The following is an 18,879-nucleotide window of genomic DNA, read 5'->3' as shown; positions in this document are numbered from 1 at the left end:
AGGCTTGGCTCGTGGAATAAGACTTAATCTGGAGGTTTTTAAAACGACTCGTTTTCCAGACACCAAAAAACATTTAACTTATTAACAAAAACAGCTGGGTGGGTATTTTTAAAAGGAGCAGAAACCCAAATGGAAAACAGAAACATGCAAAATGTGAAATTTTAATGATAGGTGAAATAAATACACATTTTAATCATTTTTATAAAAGAAACTAATTTTAAATGATAATAAATGTATTTGTAAACAAATAGAGGGACATAATGTTATGTATTTTTAGAGGGTGGCCAGTTTCTGACACTGTTATTTTGGGAGTCATGATTTTAACTGAATTCATGGTTGTAACTCATATTGATCATTTTCATTTCCATAACAAAGTTTAACAAATAAAGAGGAAAAAGAAACGAGTGAAGAAGTTTTATTTACATAACCAAACTTAGATGTGCCACTACAGACACTTTAGTCTTAATAATCCAGTTTCAGTTAATGAAGTAAACATTTAAATGCAGATTTATCCAACAAGGAAGAGGAGAAACACTGACTGAAAGCATCAGTTTGCAGTTCTAACCAAAACTGATGTGTCTGTAATTCACGATGGTAGGAAAACACCACTTATGACAAAAACTGCAGGATAATTTAATGCACAAACACTCTGACCAAACAGATACATTTATGCTCCTCTTCTGACCAGCACTGTTACTCTGATGTGCTCAGGTTTGTTCAAATGCATGTTTACCCCGAATAACCAACTTTAAATTGGCAACTGGTTGGTTGTGTGAGTCTCACTGTTTTCCACATAGACGGTTTTTCTTTTAACTGCACTACATCATGTATTTGTCAAAATGTTATTTTATACTTAACATGACTCAACCTGTGTAAATTTGTCCTAAAAAACTACTTTAAGCTAATGCTACACATGATGTGGATGGAAGGGAAGTTAAAATTCAGCTTATACTCTAGATCCTGCCTAAGGCTATCGCTTTCATTTTGCTCAGACACAGAGAAAAAAAGTAGCAACTAAAGCTAATTATGGTAGCAACATTGGTTTGATTTAACATGATCTGTGAATGCAAGTGGATGTTTTGTACTAACAGTAAAATGGATTTTATTTTAAAACATGTACACCATTGAGAGCCAGTAATAAGAAATGTTCTCATGTTGAGATTTTAACTTGTAAATTTCTTCAGTTTCTTCCAGGCTGTAATCTGGTATCACAAACAAAACCAAAGGGACAGGAAAGTAAATCCCTTTAAGGACGTTATCAAATAAAACTGCAGTTTTCATTTGGATCCGACTCAAAATCCAATAAAAACACTAAAGAAACATGTAATTATAATAATTATAGTAAAATCCCTGCTTCAGAATGTGGCTGTCTTAAACACAACAGAAGTGCAGCAATAACACATGAAACAGCCGCAGTCTTGATTAAAACATATACACTGCCCTCTACTGGATACAAATATAAACTACACCCAGTGAGTTTTAAGTGCAAAATGCACAAAATTCAAGTTTTTGGCGTCATAAAACTGGACTGAATGCATAAATTGTAGAAAAATAACACATTTGATTCAACATTTGGCATCTGTTTACTTTTCAGAGAAAGGCAACTTCACAAAACAAGCTGACCAGAACCAAACACAACCTTTTGGTCAAGGAAAGTTCGACTTGGGGAGCGTTTGACCTGCACAGTGTGTTTTAGCGATGTGGTCCTTTATGGGAACGGGTTGTCCGGTGTGTAATTAAAACTGGCATCCAGGAACACGGCCAGGGTTCCCAGGGTGGTGATGATGACAAACAGCCACAGGAAGAGGCGGTCCACCACCAGGGCGATGAACTGCCAGTCTCCTGTCATCTGGAACACAAACGCCACTTCCTGTTAGCGCCGACTCGGCTCCATTCAGCGCCACAAATCAGAGCTGGTTTGGGCCTGATGGTGGACAAAGTACTCGGCTCTAGTACTTCAGTAAAAATATTACATACCAAACATACCAAACACTATGAAAAAAAAAAAAAAAGATTCTTCCCACAAACAGCAACATTGGTAATGAAATGGTGCCCTAATTAACATAGAAGCTTACAAACATCAGACATTCAGCTAACAGCGAACTACCAAGCCATTCTGAGTCAAAGGAACAAGCTTCCTAGAAATGTAGTGCAGTCGAAAGTTAAAAGTTCCCCAAAAAATAATCAAATAAAGATACTCAAAAAATGTACTTAACTACAGTTAATGTAGTTCTTTGCAATCCGCCGCTCGTACGGCCCAAACACTCACCGAATCGTCCGTGTCCTGCTTCTTCAGCTGCTCGGCTATGTAGGTCACGGCGTCGATGGCCGACTTCAGGTTGGGAGGGAGGATCAGGCAGAACCGGTCCGAGTTCGGGAGCTGCTGGAGCTGCACTGTGCTCTCACACCTGAAATAAACGCACAAACTGAAAGAGTGAAGGATGGATTTCTAGCTAACCCAAAATGTGGCTAGCTTAGCTACTTTAGCTTACTACTTCATCATCATATTAGTTTAATTAATTTTTAGTGCCTAAATGAAAAATGGTGGAAATTTTGGCCTCAAAACACAAGTGGCAGTATAAAAACTAAGACAAAACTTGGCAATTAGCGGTAACATACTACCAGTTAGCCCACTAGCTAGAATACCATGTTAAAATTCTATCAGTAACTCTGGTTAGTTTTTTGTATGGTATCAATTGAATGAACATTATTAAGATTTTGACAAAACATCTGACTGTACATACAAACTGATGCATCCAACTAGTACTTAGCATGTAAGATTAGCATACCAGGTTATCATGCGAGCTAAACGTAATCCATTAAAATTCTGTCACAGTTAGCAGGTTTAATGTGATGAGTTTTTGTGTTTCAGTTAAATAAACATTTAAGTTAAAATTCAGACCATAACAAAATCAAAACTGATAAATTCAGAGCAAACCTAGCATAAAATGTTAGCATATTAGCTTAAAATTCTATCACAGGATACTCATTTGAACATAGCATGTTTAGCTTAGTTAGCATGTTGTTCTGAACAGAACATTAGTAAGTTGATGACATGTTAACTGTGACAATATTGATTATTTTCACTATCAAATGTTAGCATGCTAAGCTAAGACTTGTCAGAAATGTTAAAATCAAGTCAAACTTGTTTGTATAGCACAGTCCAGTCAGTAGATACTTTAACAAAAGAAATAAACAAAAACATTGCAGTGGCAATTCAGTGATTTATACACTTGCAAAAGTATTTTTGATGTCAAATCTCTGACAATCGCCAACATTTTTTGACTTGTTTGTGTAATAACTGTCAGTCTACACAGTGTGTGGTCAAAACAGTGACACCGTTCACAGGCTCCATAAGCTGTGATTTATGTCATGACTCGGTAGCATAGCTCTGTTGCATACCATCAGTGACTTTATCTGTCCTGCATGAGGCAACCATGACGGACTCGGTGTTGCCCCCATGCAGTTGGTGCCTTTGAGGCAACATTTATGTGATGCATTGACCTCTGAAGGATTCTTACAGTCACAGCTGTTCCTTCAAAGTGTAGACCGAAAAAAGTGCAGGAGGAAGCATTTGAATTTTATACATAAAAGAAATATTAAGATCAAGCAGCAGGATCTTTGTATATCAGGAAATATACAAGATTTTCTTTATGTATAGTCTCTGTAAATATAATTATTCTTTAATAAAGGGCTAGTTGAGACCAAAACACTAGAATGAAACTTTTTGTCAACAAGGTTTTGGTAGAATGAGAAAAATGATAAATTATGCAAATGGAAAATATTGAATTAGTTTTAATTTATCATGCGATTGATTTATTGCATATTGACTTTTTATAACACACACTCTCACGTTTATTGTATTTATTCTAATAAGAGAGAAACTCAAACTGGTTAACATCAGTCCAGAAGCCTCTGTCCCTTTACATTAAATAAAAACACAATAACTTTAAACAAACTACAGAGCAATGGCTCCCAACGAACTGTTAACCGCTGTTAGCAGTTGTTCAATTAAACATCTAAAACACACAACATTAATTATGATAACGTGGCAAAATTACGCATGAAACCTTGTTTATAATTAAATTGATCTTAAATGTAAGTTAAAATATAATACTTGTAAAGAAAACACAGAATAATTCAAACTACAGTTACAGAGGGCAACAGAAAAATAGGGGAGGGGCGGGCAGTTACTGGTTGCTACGGCAACCACCAACTGAAAAAGGGCGGAGTAACAGTAACTCATTTAGCATAGAAAGTCTGGAGAAAATAACTTTTTGACTCTACAAAATGAATTTACAGGATAAGCAGACCAGTTTTGACAAACTTTACAGTTAAGATAAAAGCCGTTTTTTAAAAAGCGCGCCAGTTTAGCTAAAGGCTCGCCTGCAATTTCTGAAGGCTCTAAACATTAGGGTTGGTGTTTTACGTTTTTAGCTTCGTCTCAAGCCCAGGTAATCACAATGTTCAGCTCTCCAGCAATCCGCGGTATTGAATGTGGCCGGTATGCAGCACGCACAGCACTATTAACTGTTCCTTTTCACTAATCTACAAGCACACGCCTTCAATCAGCTGCTTCATTCATGTGTTGTCGCACCGTCTCCGTGTGTCTGGCTCGTCTGACCCCTTCCTCCGGCTGGTGCCACACTTTACCACGGCGCACGCCTGTAACTGTACACTACATACACAGACTGTATAATAAATGGCCTCACTGTGACAGGTGTGCGCTCACTTATACAACCGGAATGCATTCAAAGAAATAAAAGAGTTTCAGGAATCGAATGATGAAGAACCAGGAAAGCGTATTAGACCGTGTATATCCAAGACTGTAATTTGATGATAACAAATTTGCTGGACATTTTGAGATCATTTCCTAGTAATATACTGGCAATAGTTCAGGTTCGCCCTCTCAAAGACCAGTAGATTTTAATTTTGTGCAGAACACTCCACACTGACACTAGAAGACATTTTACATGTCCAAAAACAATCGTTTTATTTATTTATTTCAAGTAGCTCTATCACAATAAGCAAGAAATCAATTAATCGGATGATACATTTCCATTTGCATGATTTATAATTTTTCTCTGCCAAAAACTTGACACTAGAATTGAGCCTGGTGTTTTGGTCTCAACTTGCTCTATTTTGAAGGATAATTAGGTCTACAGAAACTTCATAATTCATATTACTTGTCATTTATCTTTTTGGATATTCCAATGTTAAGTATTCATTAGAATTTAAAGTTGTATTCTATTATGCCATTAGCATTATATTACTTGAAAATGGTCTCAAAACAACAATATTATCGTTTATCGCAATAACTCCTGGGACAATTTACTGTCAACCTTCTGGACATGTTAAACACTTTTTTCCACCATTTCTACCAAATTAAAACACACAAATGGGTAAAATCAACCAAAATACCTCCAGTCTGATTGCCTTGCAAGCTAAACAGCAGAAGCAAAATGCAAATATGTCGATGAAAGCTCTTTGTTTCTACTCCATTGAACATCAGGCCTCTTGTGGCCCGATCAGTCAACAATGGCGGCCATCTCTCCCTTTCTGTTCTTTCGCCACCCTCCACCTCCTTTCAGTGGGATTACCCCCTAATGCCCAACCTAAATAGAGGCTTAGTGGCTGGCGACTGTCAATGGGAGTGCGGGGCTTAGCTGAGGCTGAATCTGATGCCTCTGGAACGGGACGGAGATGCCGAGGAACCGGGCCGGCTTCATGACAGCGCCGAAATGCTTCTGATGCCAGAGTCAAGTGGTAAGTCTCGGGATATTTCTTTTTTCAAACATTAGCCACAGTGAAGTCAGCTGTGACTTTTTATCTTTAAAATAAACACGTACAAATGAAATAAGTTTCTCTGATTACATTTCAAACAAACCCTAAAAAGTAGGCAGAGTTACAGATTATGAAATTTTACAGGTTAGGATGAGTCTGTCTGTTATATAAAACATGTTTCTAACATTTTTTTACACTTAATCATTTGCAGATAAAGAGATTTCAGTCTGGTTATTTCAGTCTATTTTCTGTTTCAGGGCGTTTAGTCGCTTTAAATTGTAATAAGCTGCCGCTGGCTCTCAACTCAAAGTTTACACTCACACGTGAAAATGGCTACAAAAAGATGCGCAATTATACAATCGTACATCTTTGAAAAGCAAAAGTGGAGCCTCCTGCACACCCAACAAGAATGCGGCAAGTGGCAAGTGCTTTGATGTGGCAACATCAAAGCACTTATTTTGGATAATTAACAAATCTTCTAGTTAGTGTGAAATGTTCTGTACAAAATTCAAGTTCGGTTTTGACTAGCAAACTTGCATTATTGTCCCATTATCAATATATTGATTGAAAATGGTCTCAAAACAAAAATAGTATTAATTATCGCAATAATTACCTTCCGGCAAAATTGATAATTGTGACAGGCCTAATAGTGACTTAACAATCAGGAGGATTTTGAAACAGCTCACTTTCCAGACGCCCAACAACAAACATTATTTATTGCCAAAAACGTTTTATTTTTGTAAGCAGTAGAGACTTAAATGGAAGCATAAAAATGTCCAAAATGTGAATTTTACATAAAAGGTCTCCTTTAAACTAAAAATTTGCTTTTTCTTTGACGTTAGACCTTCCTAAGCATAACCCTACCTCCCTCTCCATGGTAAGACAAGGTCAGGGTTGATCTTGCGGAAGAAGTACTCTCCTCCAGGTTGGCGTCCACTGAAACCACGGAACGACGTGTCGTCCTTCTCAGAGTCCTCCTCCAGTAAAGGTTCTTCTGGGTTTGGTCTCATCATGCCAATGTATCTGGGCAGGATGTGAATGAACACCTGCAAATTTAGGTTTAACAGTAAAGTGAAGCTGTGAAATGGGATTTTTAATTGGTACTGGCCCTTTACACATAACATTACACTTTTCAGAAGGTGGGCCATTCGTCACGATGCATTAGCATTGTAGCTTACAGTAGATGGCCTAGCATCACTTTTATTCAGTTGTAAAATGTAAAATGATCATAGTTGCTACATTATTAACCTCAATCAAACAAGTATGAAAAACCAAACTTGTTATTTTATTGTATAACTTTTGAGGACGGAAGATGGCGGCCATGGCTAACAGGAAGGCCTAGCAGACCTCAGTGTACTTGTGGATTTGAGCTAACAGTTTTTACAAAGTAAGAAGATTAACGTTCATATACTTTATGATGCAATCAGATATTGCAGAGACTGAGACTTTAGTAACCATGGAGACGATGCCGCACCACCATGCAGCGTAGCATATATGAACAATACTGGCTAGTATCTAAACTCTTGAGTCAAACAGTGAAACAGTGTTTATGACATAGTGGTTTAAATCATGTGGCGAGAATTCAGAAAAAGTCGCCAGTTTGACCAAATGACCAAACACGTGAGGAATCAAATTAGCTCACCTTGAACAAGTAGAAACTATTGGAACTATTGGAAAAACAATCATGTTCAATAGTCCTGTTCCTAATTTACGATGTCTATCATGGCACCTCAATGTGATTAAGTTGCAAAGTGTCAACAGAAAGGCGATTCTTACCTTTCTGACCCAGTTTGGCATGATGTGGGTGCTGGGCGTTCGGTGGTGCAGGTTGAGGACGACGACGCTCAGGATGACGGAGAAGGTGACCAGGATCATGGTGAACATGACGTAGTTGACGATGATGGGGATGCCGAGTGAAGTTTCAGGGACTCTGTCGGCCAGCAGCAACATAAAGACAGTGAGAGCGATCAGGACGGAAATGGAGAGAGTCATCTTCTCCCCTGGAGACAGAAGAATAAAACAACAAGTTAGGATTTATACACAAGCTGGAAATCCTGATTAGAGCCAGAAAGTGTTAATATTTGCTTTAAAAGAGAGAAATTCTGATTTTAACGTGCACTTTGTTTTACTTTTCCAAACCTAATAATGGAGTCATCATGTCTGGCTAAAAGTCCAATGATCTAATCACAACCTGCGAGCCTCCAACTGTTCAAATATTCATCGGCGCAGACAGAGTGTCTGCACCGTGTAGCATGTGTAGTTTATGCCAAAGTAGTTTAAATCATGTGGAGTAAATTCAGGGAAAGTTGGCGATTTCATCAAAATAAGGAGGTTTGGGTCGTTTCATGAGCTAGCTATTTCAAACTTTTGTAAACACAGCTGTCCATAAACCCCAAGTTACGATGTGACATAAAGGACACTGTTGATAGAAAAAAAGAGAAGTACATTTCTGCCAGAAATTTCTGAGTTTCGAAAGTCAGAAACGTTTCGACTTTTGAGACTTTTCAGGTTTTCTAGAAAATGTCAGAGAATTTTTTCAGCAAATTTTTCACTTTTCAAACTCAGACATTTCAATGTTTTTTCTAGAAAATTTCTGACAATCTCAAAATGTATGTTTCTTTGTAGCATATTTTCAACTTTTGAAACCCTGAAATTTCCTTGTTTTTTTCTATATAATTTTTTTCTAAAAAAATTAATTTTCGGAGGGAAATTTACTCCTCTTTTTAATAACTACAATGGTTGTTGTACCAAATAAGTGTACTACAGCCACAGACAAATAAGCTCAGCTTGAACAAGTAGAAACGATTTCGGCAAAAACTACTTTGGAAAACAATCTCAGCCGCTCCGTTCAATTCTCCCGTTCCTCAACGTGATTCAGAGATGTTTTGTAAAAGGTCAATACAGCTTATGATGATCATTTCATGCTGACCTGCTCCAGGCGGCAGGTAGAAGACGAATATAGCCAACACGCTGGTGAGGATGCAGGGAACGATGATGTTGATGATGTAGAAGAGCGGCTTCCTCTCTATGATGAGGTAGAAGGTGATGTCCTCGTACAGATCGTCTCCAACGTTCTTCCTGCTTGGTTTGTGACGAATGGCCCATTCTCCATTCTCTGCGGCGAACGAAAAGACACTCCAACATGTCAAAGAAATTAATAAATACCAGAATAAGTGGGTTTAGATAAGTGTCTGTTTGGAACAAACCTGTGAAAGCATTTTTATCGATGACGATCTCATGGATTTCTGTCCCGTTCTCGTCAAGGTAGACCTGCAGGTCGACCTCTGAAGCGTCGTAGGTGTACGACCGGAAAACCATGCTGCAGTTTTGCCAATCAAATGGGAAATATGCCACCTACAGATTATATAACAGAACCAAGCACAGTATACTTTTATTTGCCATCAACAAGATGCTATATTTTTGTCTCACACTACTCCTACTTCTAGTTTACAAGCTTTCTCATTTCTGATACCAAGTTAATGTAGCAAAAAGCAAGAAAATTGGGATTTGATCAACACAAACCACACACCTATAGAGTGTAGGCTAGTTTTATACCTCAATGGAGCAGGAGCTACGGTAGATGGCAGGTGGCAGCCAAGAGACCATACCGTTACTGTAAACCAAGACGTTAACGTACAGAGCCACGTCAAACTGCCCGTCGTGACTGTGAGGAGGAATAAAGACAAACGTCAGACCTTCATTCACACTTTACGCATAAAATCACTCATTTATTTATTGTAGCAAACCTGTTGCCTCAGTCATGACGGGTTATTGTGTTGGCGGAGACACAGCACTCACTTGTTTATGAGGTAGATGTCAGGACGCCACACCTTGTTGGGAGGAATCCTCACAACAGCAATGTTGTCGTATTCCTCCGGTTTCCATGACAACCTGTAGTCTGTCCAGTTCTGGGATGGATGCAGGAAAAACAGAAGAAAGGGTTGAAATGGTAACAAAAAGAAAACAAAAGAGGAACAGATATGTTCTGAGTAACTGATGCCAATGTCGGCTTCCCAGATCAGAGATTAAACCCAGAAGTGTTAAGGTAGTTTTAGAGTACAACGTGTATTATGGCCATTGTAGAAAGAAAAAATAGGAACAAATTTCCACAAAAAAAACATAAGAAATTTACTAGAAAAAACTTTTGGAAATTCCTGAGTGTGAAAAGTCAAAACTTTTCAAAAGTTGAACATTTTTGACTTTTGAAATATCCATTGGAGAGTTTTTAGTTTTTTTTAAAGAACATTTCTAAACTTTATATTAAAATTTCTATAACATTTTTGACTTTCATTATCTCAGAAATGTCCTTGTTTTTTCTACAAATTTTCTGAGATTAATCTCAAAATTTCTGAATTTTTGGTGGGAAATTCACTGTTTTTTCTTCTATCTACAATGACCTGTCCTACAATGATTAAAGGGATCCACAGCTAGTTGTAACAATTAACTTTGATTAATATTCACTTCAGATGTGAAAACAATACAGCGAAAAATACCGTAGGTTGTTAAGTTTTCTATTAAATTTAAAGAAAATATTGTTGCAGAGACATCACCATGTTGGATGGATGATGTATGCTAAATGCTAATGCTAGCTCCGTCCACTCTGAACAGTAATTTTTGTGCTTTGTTCTGTGTTACAACGATTTAAAGATGCCTCATTGACACTTTAAACATCCATTCATTACCCACTGATTTGTTTAGAGTCCATGTTAGCTCCTGCTAATGCTGTTAGCTCATTCTAACACTGTTAGCTATAGCTAATGTGGTAAACAGTAGATCAAAAGTCAATCACATTTGTTTGGTTCAACAAATATTTTGTGTATATACAAAAGGCAACCTCTGTAAGTGATAAATATAATAAAGATTTTGAAGTAATTGTTGAAGTAATTGTGAGTTTTTATGTATGATAACTTTTAGGTTAATGCATAAATTACAATATATTGAGCCCAGCATGTTCATCTAGAGGTGGATCCCTTTAGGTTTGGGAGTCAGAAAGCGGCTTGGCGTTACAGAAAAGTGTTTTTAAGCCCATACCAGATTCATGAACACGTTTGTTGTCATCTCGCTGTTCTTTTCATTCTGCAGCAGGACAGAAAGGAAAACATTGACGTTCGTTAATGTGTGTTGTTGACATCTAAGCCTACTTTGTCATGTTATATTGTTTTGGATAATGAGAAAAATACTCTGTCTAGTCATAATTTTACACATTTATTTAGCAGAAAAAAACTGTACATCTTTAAAACCCTTTTTTACATGACACCATATGCATCTACATTACTACATTATTGGTTCCCCTGCTTCCAACAGGCTGTACGACTCCTCTGTGCCTGTAGGACAGAACTTTGTGTTGGCAACCTTTCCAAAGCTTGTAGCCTTCAGAGAGATTATTTATCATCCCTTTTCTTTTTAGAAGACCGTCAGCAACTTTTACAGGCCTGAGAGACATTTTTTCCATCTAGCTAAATCAAATTTGTTTAGCGCCATAAAAACTACAAGCAAAAAATTATTATTTTTACAATATCTACTACAAGACATTTGTTTAGATTTTTAAATTAAAGAACAACAATTTCCACTTTGTTTTTAGGTTTTAGAATAATGAAAATGTTTTTGTATTCTCTCAAGTTCAACATTCTACTTTTATAGTGTAGTTTGGAACCAAAACACTAAAAAATTACTTTGTAAGAAGAATATTCTTTATGCTATTCGCTATTGTCTATTCATTCAATAACTAACAATTTAGCAGCAAATGCATTTTTTTTTTAAATGTTGCTTTATTTGTTGATATATGGTTTTTGGTTAAAATACAATTAATTACACTGAAAAAACAAAAAATTTCACCACAAATTTTGGTCTAGTTTGTAGCACAAATATCTTTGCACACATACAATAAGACAAAGCTAACTTATTAAGCAAGACATAGAAGCTTGTTTAACGTCAATAATTCCTTAATATTGACAAAAAGTACTAGTTTCACTGGCAGATTATTTCATTTACAACATGGAAAAAAAATCCAAGTAAAATAATCTGTCAGGAAAACTAGTACTTTTCATCAATATTAACAAATTATTTACTCAAAAAAAGCTTCTATTTGCACTAAAACCTACACCAAAAGGTAAGATTTTGTTTTTGTAGCGCAACTAAAAACTCTGAAATGAACTCAATAAGTGTTTCTAATAGAGTCCCACCTCTCCTGCATACACACCTCTATCAATAATAAGTGAATGGTTTCTATTGGTTTAGCTGAATATTCACCAAGCCGATGAGCTGGGACAGCGTCATCCCCACGCGCACCGTCACCCTCTCCTTCCAGTGGCGCGCCGGCCTGACCTTCACGTTGTAGTCCTGGAACAACTTCTGGTGGAGTCTTCGCTCCGTCTCCGAGGCGCCTGGTGGACCAAATATTTACTGTGACGAATGGTGCAGGAAAGAAATGTGAAACGGCTTAAAGCGAGTGACAGGACGGTTGGACAAAGTGTGCTTGAACTCCCAGCGTAAGCCTCTGAAAGGCAGTGCGTTTGTTCCCTGGATCGATAAGTCACACCTGCTGCGGTTTGGTGTTGTGTTCAATTCCCACTAAGATTACAGGCTAAAATTATCATCTGACATAGCGCTATCTACAGGATGCACGGCTGATCTGTTATTTAATGTAGAGGTCACCGACCTCATGGCAGAGAGAGAGCGTCTCATAGCAGGCGGTGAGGAAACTTGGAAAAAAGAAAAAAGAAAAAGAAAAAAGTGGTGATGATGACTGTTGCTTCCTGGGAGACTCTGAGAAAAAGATGACCCTAAAGTATTGTTGTCTACTTTCTACACTTGAAATAAGATAAAATCAACTTACAAGTAACTTTTCAGCAAAAAATAGGAGCTTGTTTTAAATTCTTGAATATTGATGAAAAAGTACTAATTCCATTGGCAGATTATTTTACTTAATGGAACAAGTACCTTTTTTTTTTAAGGTTTTTTGTTGGCTCTAGTGGCCTTTATTTGAAAGTAGTTCAGCAGGAAAGGGCAATCAGAGAGGGGAAGACATGGGGCAAATGTTGAAATGGTTATATTGTGATTAGTTTTTCAGGCACATCATCCAGCCATACCCTAAAAATATGATGGGTTGGACTGTAGCCTTTTGCTGAACATCCTTGGTGGAAAATTATGTTTAACTCAACATTTGAAGCCTTGTATCATTGACAAAACAGAGTGATCTAAAACAAAAGCTGTCTTAACAAGCACAAGGGTTCAATTACTGTATTTCAATAAAATAGTTAATCCACAACAAGCCTCAAGTCCAAAATTCAACATAATTTGCAGCTGAAAATCTTCAAAATTTCTTTGATGCGTCTATTTTTTGTCTATCTTAACTTCCGTTAGAAAAGAAAAAATGAATGTTTTCAAATAACTTGAATAAATAAAATGAGAAATGTGTTCAAAAGCTGTTTGCATTTTTATTTTAAAAATGTGATTTTAATCTGACGATCAAGCCTGAACTGAACACATATTCTGACTTATTTGATATGACTGTAAAAACATCATAAAAACTATAAATCAGACAGCTGAATTAATTCATGCTTTGATTGCATAAATAAGAAAAATCAATCTGCAAAGGTAGCTGGAACCAAATTTCAATTTGATTTAATATACAGTAAAATTCCTAATATTTAACTTTACTTAAATATTTATCTAAATATAATTTAAAAATGTTTTTTAATTGTTAGAGAAACGGAATTTAAGTTTCTCACAAGCTGTCGAGACATAGTCATCAAAAGTAGCAGAAATATTCTTTAGTGTACAACAAATCTGTGAATGAATGATGACATTTAAATTAAATAGAATTATTAATATGATATAATTAATTAAAATGACGCACAATTTTACTCAGTTATCAGAAACCTTTAGAACAAAAACAGCTTTTATGAACCACCAATCTTGTTCTCCTGGTGACAGCAGGAAACAGGATTATGAGAACTGACTGATGAATATAATAAATAAAACATAATTCTCAGGAGAGACAGTGAGGGACAAACAAGACACACAAAAGGGTCAACAAGTGTCACACAGTGAGCAGCAATCGACACCGAGCTAATGTGACGGATACGCTACGAGGAAGACGGATCAGAGGGGTTTCTGGGATACCGTCTCCAACGGGGACAGAAATATATTCTGATTATCAAACAATGACGTGTTGATTTTGTTCATTAGATGGTCCTGTGGAAAAAATAGATGACAGATTTTCATTTTTCATAAAAAATACAAACAAAAAACATTGATAAAAAGGAAATAAAAGTAAATATCCTGTCCCCCCCCCTCCCCCCAAGTGTATTTCAGCTGTAGAGGTTTATTTATGTGTTTATTTTGCATTTGATGTTGTCAAGAAAGAATATCGATGTCGGACTGCACCACAGGCCACCAACCAGAAAAGTGCAACAGCTTGTTTTCCTGAGTGTTATTCGGGGTCAAACAGAAATTACATTTTATTTAAATAGAATTATTTTATATCTAAATTTGTTTTAAAAAATGACAATAAAAAAGAAGCTGATTTCTTGACTGCAATATAAAAACCTTATAATATGTAATGCTGTTATGAATGCTAAGCAAAAACAATAAGGTTCGATTACGATTGTTTATTTTTTATTAGTTTGTTTACACACTCAGCAGAGACAATATACAGGAAACATTTTGCTATTTTGATCCTCATAATGCATGTATAAAAAATAAAGATATAATAAATGTACACCTTTTTCAGTCCACACTTTGTGTTCTTGCCATTGACAGTAATTTAAACATTGTTTATCTATTTCTGTATTAGTTTTGTCTTGTTTTTTACCCTTATTTTGCTTTTTTGTTTGTTTATTTGTTTTTTTTTTTTTACTTGTGTATGGTAAGGTTAAATCTTTCAATCAGACCTTATTATTCAGAAACATACATGGGCCATGAAAAAACTGAAAAATTAGAAAGCAAACAATAAAAATAGAAAGCAATAGAAATTGAAGCAGGAAATGACCAAAATAAATAAATAAATAATAATAATATTGGAAACTTTTAACATGTACCTAATAAAATACTATAGATTCCCTACCTGCGCAGGTGAAACAAAGAATGCAGCATATTATGATAAATGAGTCCATGTTGAAACTCAACCTCCTCTGAGCCATGATGGCCACCATTACATCCTGGTTAAAGGCTGCAGTCGTTTTGACGCCTCGGTACCGTCCCCCTGAATCCAGACTACGTCCTCCAGAGGGACACTCTGTCCGTCCAGCACGCGTCTCTCCCGCCCCTTCGGATCTTTGTGGCTCCACTGGTCAAACCACGGACTGATTGGGCGCCCCATGCTGGGAGTCATGAAAGGGTGGAATGTGTTTGTACTGGGAGGCCTGCGGCATGGACACCTGTTGGTGCTCACCAATCTGAGGTTAGGGGACGGGTGGGTGGAGGAAGAGGAGGAGTAGGAAGAGTAGGGGATGGGATTATGACAGTGGAGATATTTTCAGGGCAGAATGAGTTGTGAAGGGTTTTTTTCTAGGAATAGGTGGAGGATTGATAATCTATTGAAGATGAAGCAGATTACTGCAGGCCTCTGTAGCTAATTGGACATCCTTCCCATCCTGTAACTCAGGAGTGTCCAATATAAAGCTCAGGGCCATTTGTGGCCCTTAGAACAATTTTGTATGCCCTTCATCCTCAAGCCAATAATAGTACAAATTTGGCCCTCTTCTATAGGCATTTGATATAGATGGATACTTTTTTTTTTTGCCAAATTTTATATTTCCTTAAAGAAAAGGTTAGGATATGTCTGGGTGATTCAAAACATATTCATTGCATTTTTTTCCCCCACAAAATCCTTTTCAGGTTTTAGCCTGATAAGTTCTGCCTAATTTGAGCTCCTTTCAGAATGAGCTGTTTTAGGGCGTCTTGTCATTTTAAATCTAAATAAGCGGCCGCTGGTCATGCTCCTAACTCACACTGAAAATGGCTGCAAACAGATGTACAATAGCATAACTGTACATCTTCAGAAAGCAGAAGTGGAGCCTAATGCACAATCAACAAGAATGCAGCAAGTGATTTCTCAAAAAGACAAAAACACTCGTCTTTTCCAGCATCCATTGTACAGCGTATTGGTCAGCACAGTTGACCAAATGTGCTGGAGCCTCTCTTGGGTTGCTAGGTGATGGAGAGTGTCTGCTGTTTTGTGATATTCCCGATGTTTTTGAAATTGTTTATTTGGTTCACATGATCAACATCCTGATGTTACCACAGGCAGAAATGACGACAAAGATGACACAAAATAGTAGGATGGTGGTGGTTTGTTTTTGGTTCCACCAGAGCTCTCACAGCATCAATCAGCTCATAGAAAGTTGGGTCATTCATCGCTCCTCTGTAAAATCACAGACTGCAATTTCTCCACCAACACCATTGATGAATTATGAATATATCTCATGTTGCTACCATAATTTTTAATGACTTATCGTGTGAACAAAGTTATTCAGATTTTAATTTTGTTTCTTATTTAATGGAAACACCACAATTGCAAATTGTGTTTATTCAACATTAGATTCGACATTAGTAGAATATGAACAAAGATTTGTGCACATTTGCAATGGAAACGCAGCTACCGACAGACTGGCTTCACTGCCCTGTGGTGTGATGTAGTGATGACAAATAGACCGGGTGAGCTTCGAGGAGCCATCAAGACCAGTTGACTGAACCACTTCAACTGAGTCTTTTTGACGCCTCTGCAATGCAGTTATACTCATAGCTGTATCTGTTAGCTTTTATCAGCTATCTTGTTCCTCCTCATGATCCATAACTTATAATACTTGCAGAGTGCTGAGACATAGATGAACTGGTAAATCAAAAATTCTGACTTTTAACTCACCTCTTTCTTCATCTAGACCAGCCGAACTTGCTCTTTATGAGGATAATTTATGTGATTTAGCGCTTGCTCTTCTGTCATTTACTCTCCAGCTCTTCCTCTCTGTCCTCTCCTGCCTCCTGGGTCATGTTATGCCCTCTCTCTAAAAAAACCCCTGGCCGTAAATCAGAGCCACAATGAGGGCCGAGAGAAGCGAAATGTCTCAGGTTTGCCCCGTGAATGCCAAAGCACTGGGTATAAATACATCGGTCACAGGGGCCCCTGTGTATTTTCATGCATCCGCTAAACAGCTAATTTGCAGTATCATGCAAGGCCAGAGTGTTAACTAAGAGTGTGAGGAAGGAGATGAGTGCAACTTGACCGGTACGGCAGTGGTAATGCTGTGTAAAGGTGTAGAGTGTTGAAGGGCTATCAGCAGTGTCAACAGGAAGATCTGATGAGGGAGAGTGTAAAGTTTCAGCTTTAAATGCTTCACGCACTTCAAATCAAGAATATAGAAATGTCATTGAAGAAGACATCACTGACCAGCTACTCATAAAACAATCATAGAAATGTGAATCAATTCAACTTTTTCAGAGCAGTCTGAACGGCCCAATTCCAATATTTTCAACCTCCCAAAAAGTCAGATTTGTGTTACATCTGTATGTGGTACTAAATTGGATACATATCCGATTATTTTTAAAAGTGTAAGCAAACTGAACAATGACGTTCCTTTTTATCTGACTTTTATATCATTGATGGCTGACATGCATCATAATTCTGCACCAACGGCAACCGGACCTGGTCCATCTGGATGTAAACAATGGCTGAAAATTATAATTATGAAAATGTAAAAATTATTAAAAGAAGTCTGTTTCAGTGTCACATCACAATCCCTCCACTCCTGGCTCTGACTGCACATCCAGACTGACTTCCCTACAATAGTTACAGTCAATGATCCACCAAAGGTCAATGATCCACCAAAGGTCAATGATCCACCAAAGGTCATTGCTCTACCACTGATCACGTGTGTCAAACTACTAAATTTAGATCAGGGAACCACCATTTTAGTTTCCGGCAAACAAGAGCGGTAAGCTGTCTGAACAGCTAATTTTGTTTGTGATCCTCGGATGTAGGTTATTAATATGTAGAGATAAATGCCCAGCAATAGTTATTTGATAAGCACAAATCAAGATGAAGAACTGTTTTATATGAAACAGAGCTGATAAAGTAACGGTGAGAGCTGCTGAGTGTTGCTCACCAAAGCTTGACAAGACAACAGGCATTTCCAAATTGATATTTAATTGCAAAAATGAACTGCAAAGCATTAAGAAATCTTTTTTATTTTTTATCTACAACTATTGTGGCGCAGGAACTTGGTTAGGTAATCCAAGTTAATTTCGTGCTAGCAAGTGCTAATGCTAGCTGTCATACGTCCATAGTTTAAAAAAATCCCCTACCTTTCAACCGCTGAGTCCTTTGCATTTCAACCATGGTTTAAGTTGCTCCACGCTGTGATTTTGTATTGAAGAAGCGAAGCTGCTTTCCTCATCTTCCAAGTTACACGCTCTTCAAACGTCACTATTTATGTTTATGCTTTTTCTGTCCGCACATCCGGGCAACACTGACGTCATCTGCGATCAGTGTCTTAAGTGCTTTGTTTTTTTATTAGCTTCCTTCGTCTTGTATGATCGTGTGACAATTCTGTTATCTCACATTGCTGAATAACTTTTACTGTAGACCCATAGGCAGTGGGATCCATTTCTGTAACAGAGCGCAGCTGTGTGACGTCAACATCCTTCTTCTGCGCATGCGGGTCGCTTTGGGGTCATAACCGTTTACTGAAAAGCCTGACTGCGGTTATTTAGTAGGAAGGACTATCGGACAGAAATTTTTCTGTTGTTTTTGACCTTATTCTAGTTAGCTTGACTCTAGTTAGGTGTTACTTTGATTTTAAGTTGCTGTGTATTTGACTTACAGGTAGGTGTGTAGAATCAGAAAAGGCCATAAAACAGAACCTGACTTACGTCAAGAAGTAGGCGGAGATCAAGAAAATGTAAAATTATCTCCCCAATGTTAAATAAAGATCATACATCTCCTGCATGCCTGGCTCATCATTAGCTTCCCATCTAAAAATGTGCTGCATTCAAGTGATTTAATCATATTTTGAGTGTTTATAGTTCAGTCATAACTTACGTGTAACCTTTGGCTGTATATTCAGTTTCTTTTAAGCTTTAAATTAACATAATGAC

The 18,879-nt window shown here is 37.3% G+C and overlaps 1 protein-coding gene across 3 annotated transcripts; it reads right to left on the bottom strand.

The window, feature by feature from the left end:
• Positions 1-399: 399 nt before the first annotated feature.
• On the bottom strand, positions 400-18,413 carry chrnb1l (cholinergic receptor, nicotinic, beta 1 (muscle) like). Of its 3 annotated transcripts, none has more exons than XM_008435594.3 (11): positions 18,088-18,413; positions 12,034-12,167; positions 10,816-10,860; positions 9,583-9,692; positions 9,340-9,448; positions 8,991-9,138; positions 8,714-8,899; positions 7,561-7,784; positions 6,649-6,830; positions 2,270-2,408; positions 400-1,849 (listed from the first exon to the last, which is right to left on the bottom strand). In XM_008435594.3, exons 1-11 carry the CDS (start codon positions 18,119-18,121, stop codon positions 1,709-1,711), a joined length of 1,452 nt encoding a protein of 483 aa, XP_008433816.2. In that variant the 5' UTR covers positions 18,122-18,413; the 3' UTR covers positions 400-1,708. The 3 variants fall into 3 exon arrangements, with proteins under 3 accessions (XP_008433816.2, XP_008433817.2, XP_008433815.2); XM_008435595.3 differs by lacking the exon at positions 18,088-18,413 and adding an exon at positions 16,652-17,205; XM_008435593.2 differs by lacking the exon at positions 18,088-18,413 and adding an exon at positions 14,852-15,439.
• Between the last annotated feature and the right edge of the window lie 466 nt (positions 18,414-18,879).

The sequence above is a fragment of the Poecilia reticulata genome, chromosome 18 (assembly GCF_904066995.2).
Source record: "Poecilia reticulata chromosome 18, P_reticulata-male-v2, whole genome shotgun sequence".
NCBI lineage: Eukaryota > Metazoa > Chordata > Actinopteri > Cyprinodontiformes > Poeciliidae > Poecilia > Poecilia reticulata.
Note: the sequence above shows the minus strand (reverse complement) of the source record. Positions and strands in the feature narration are given on the sequence as shown.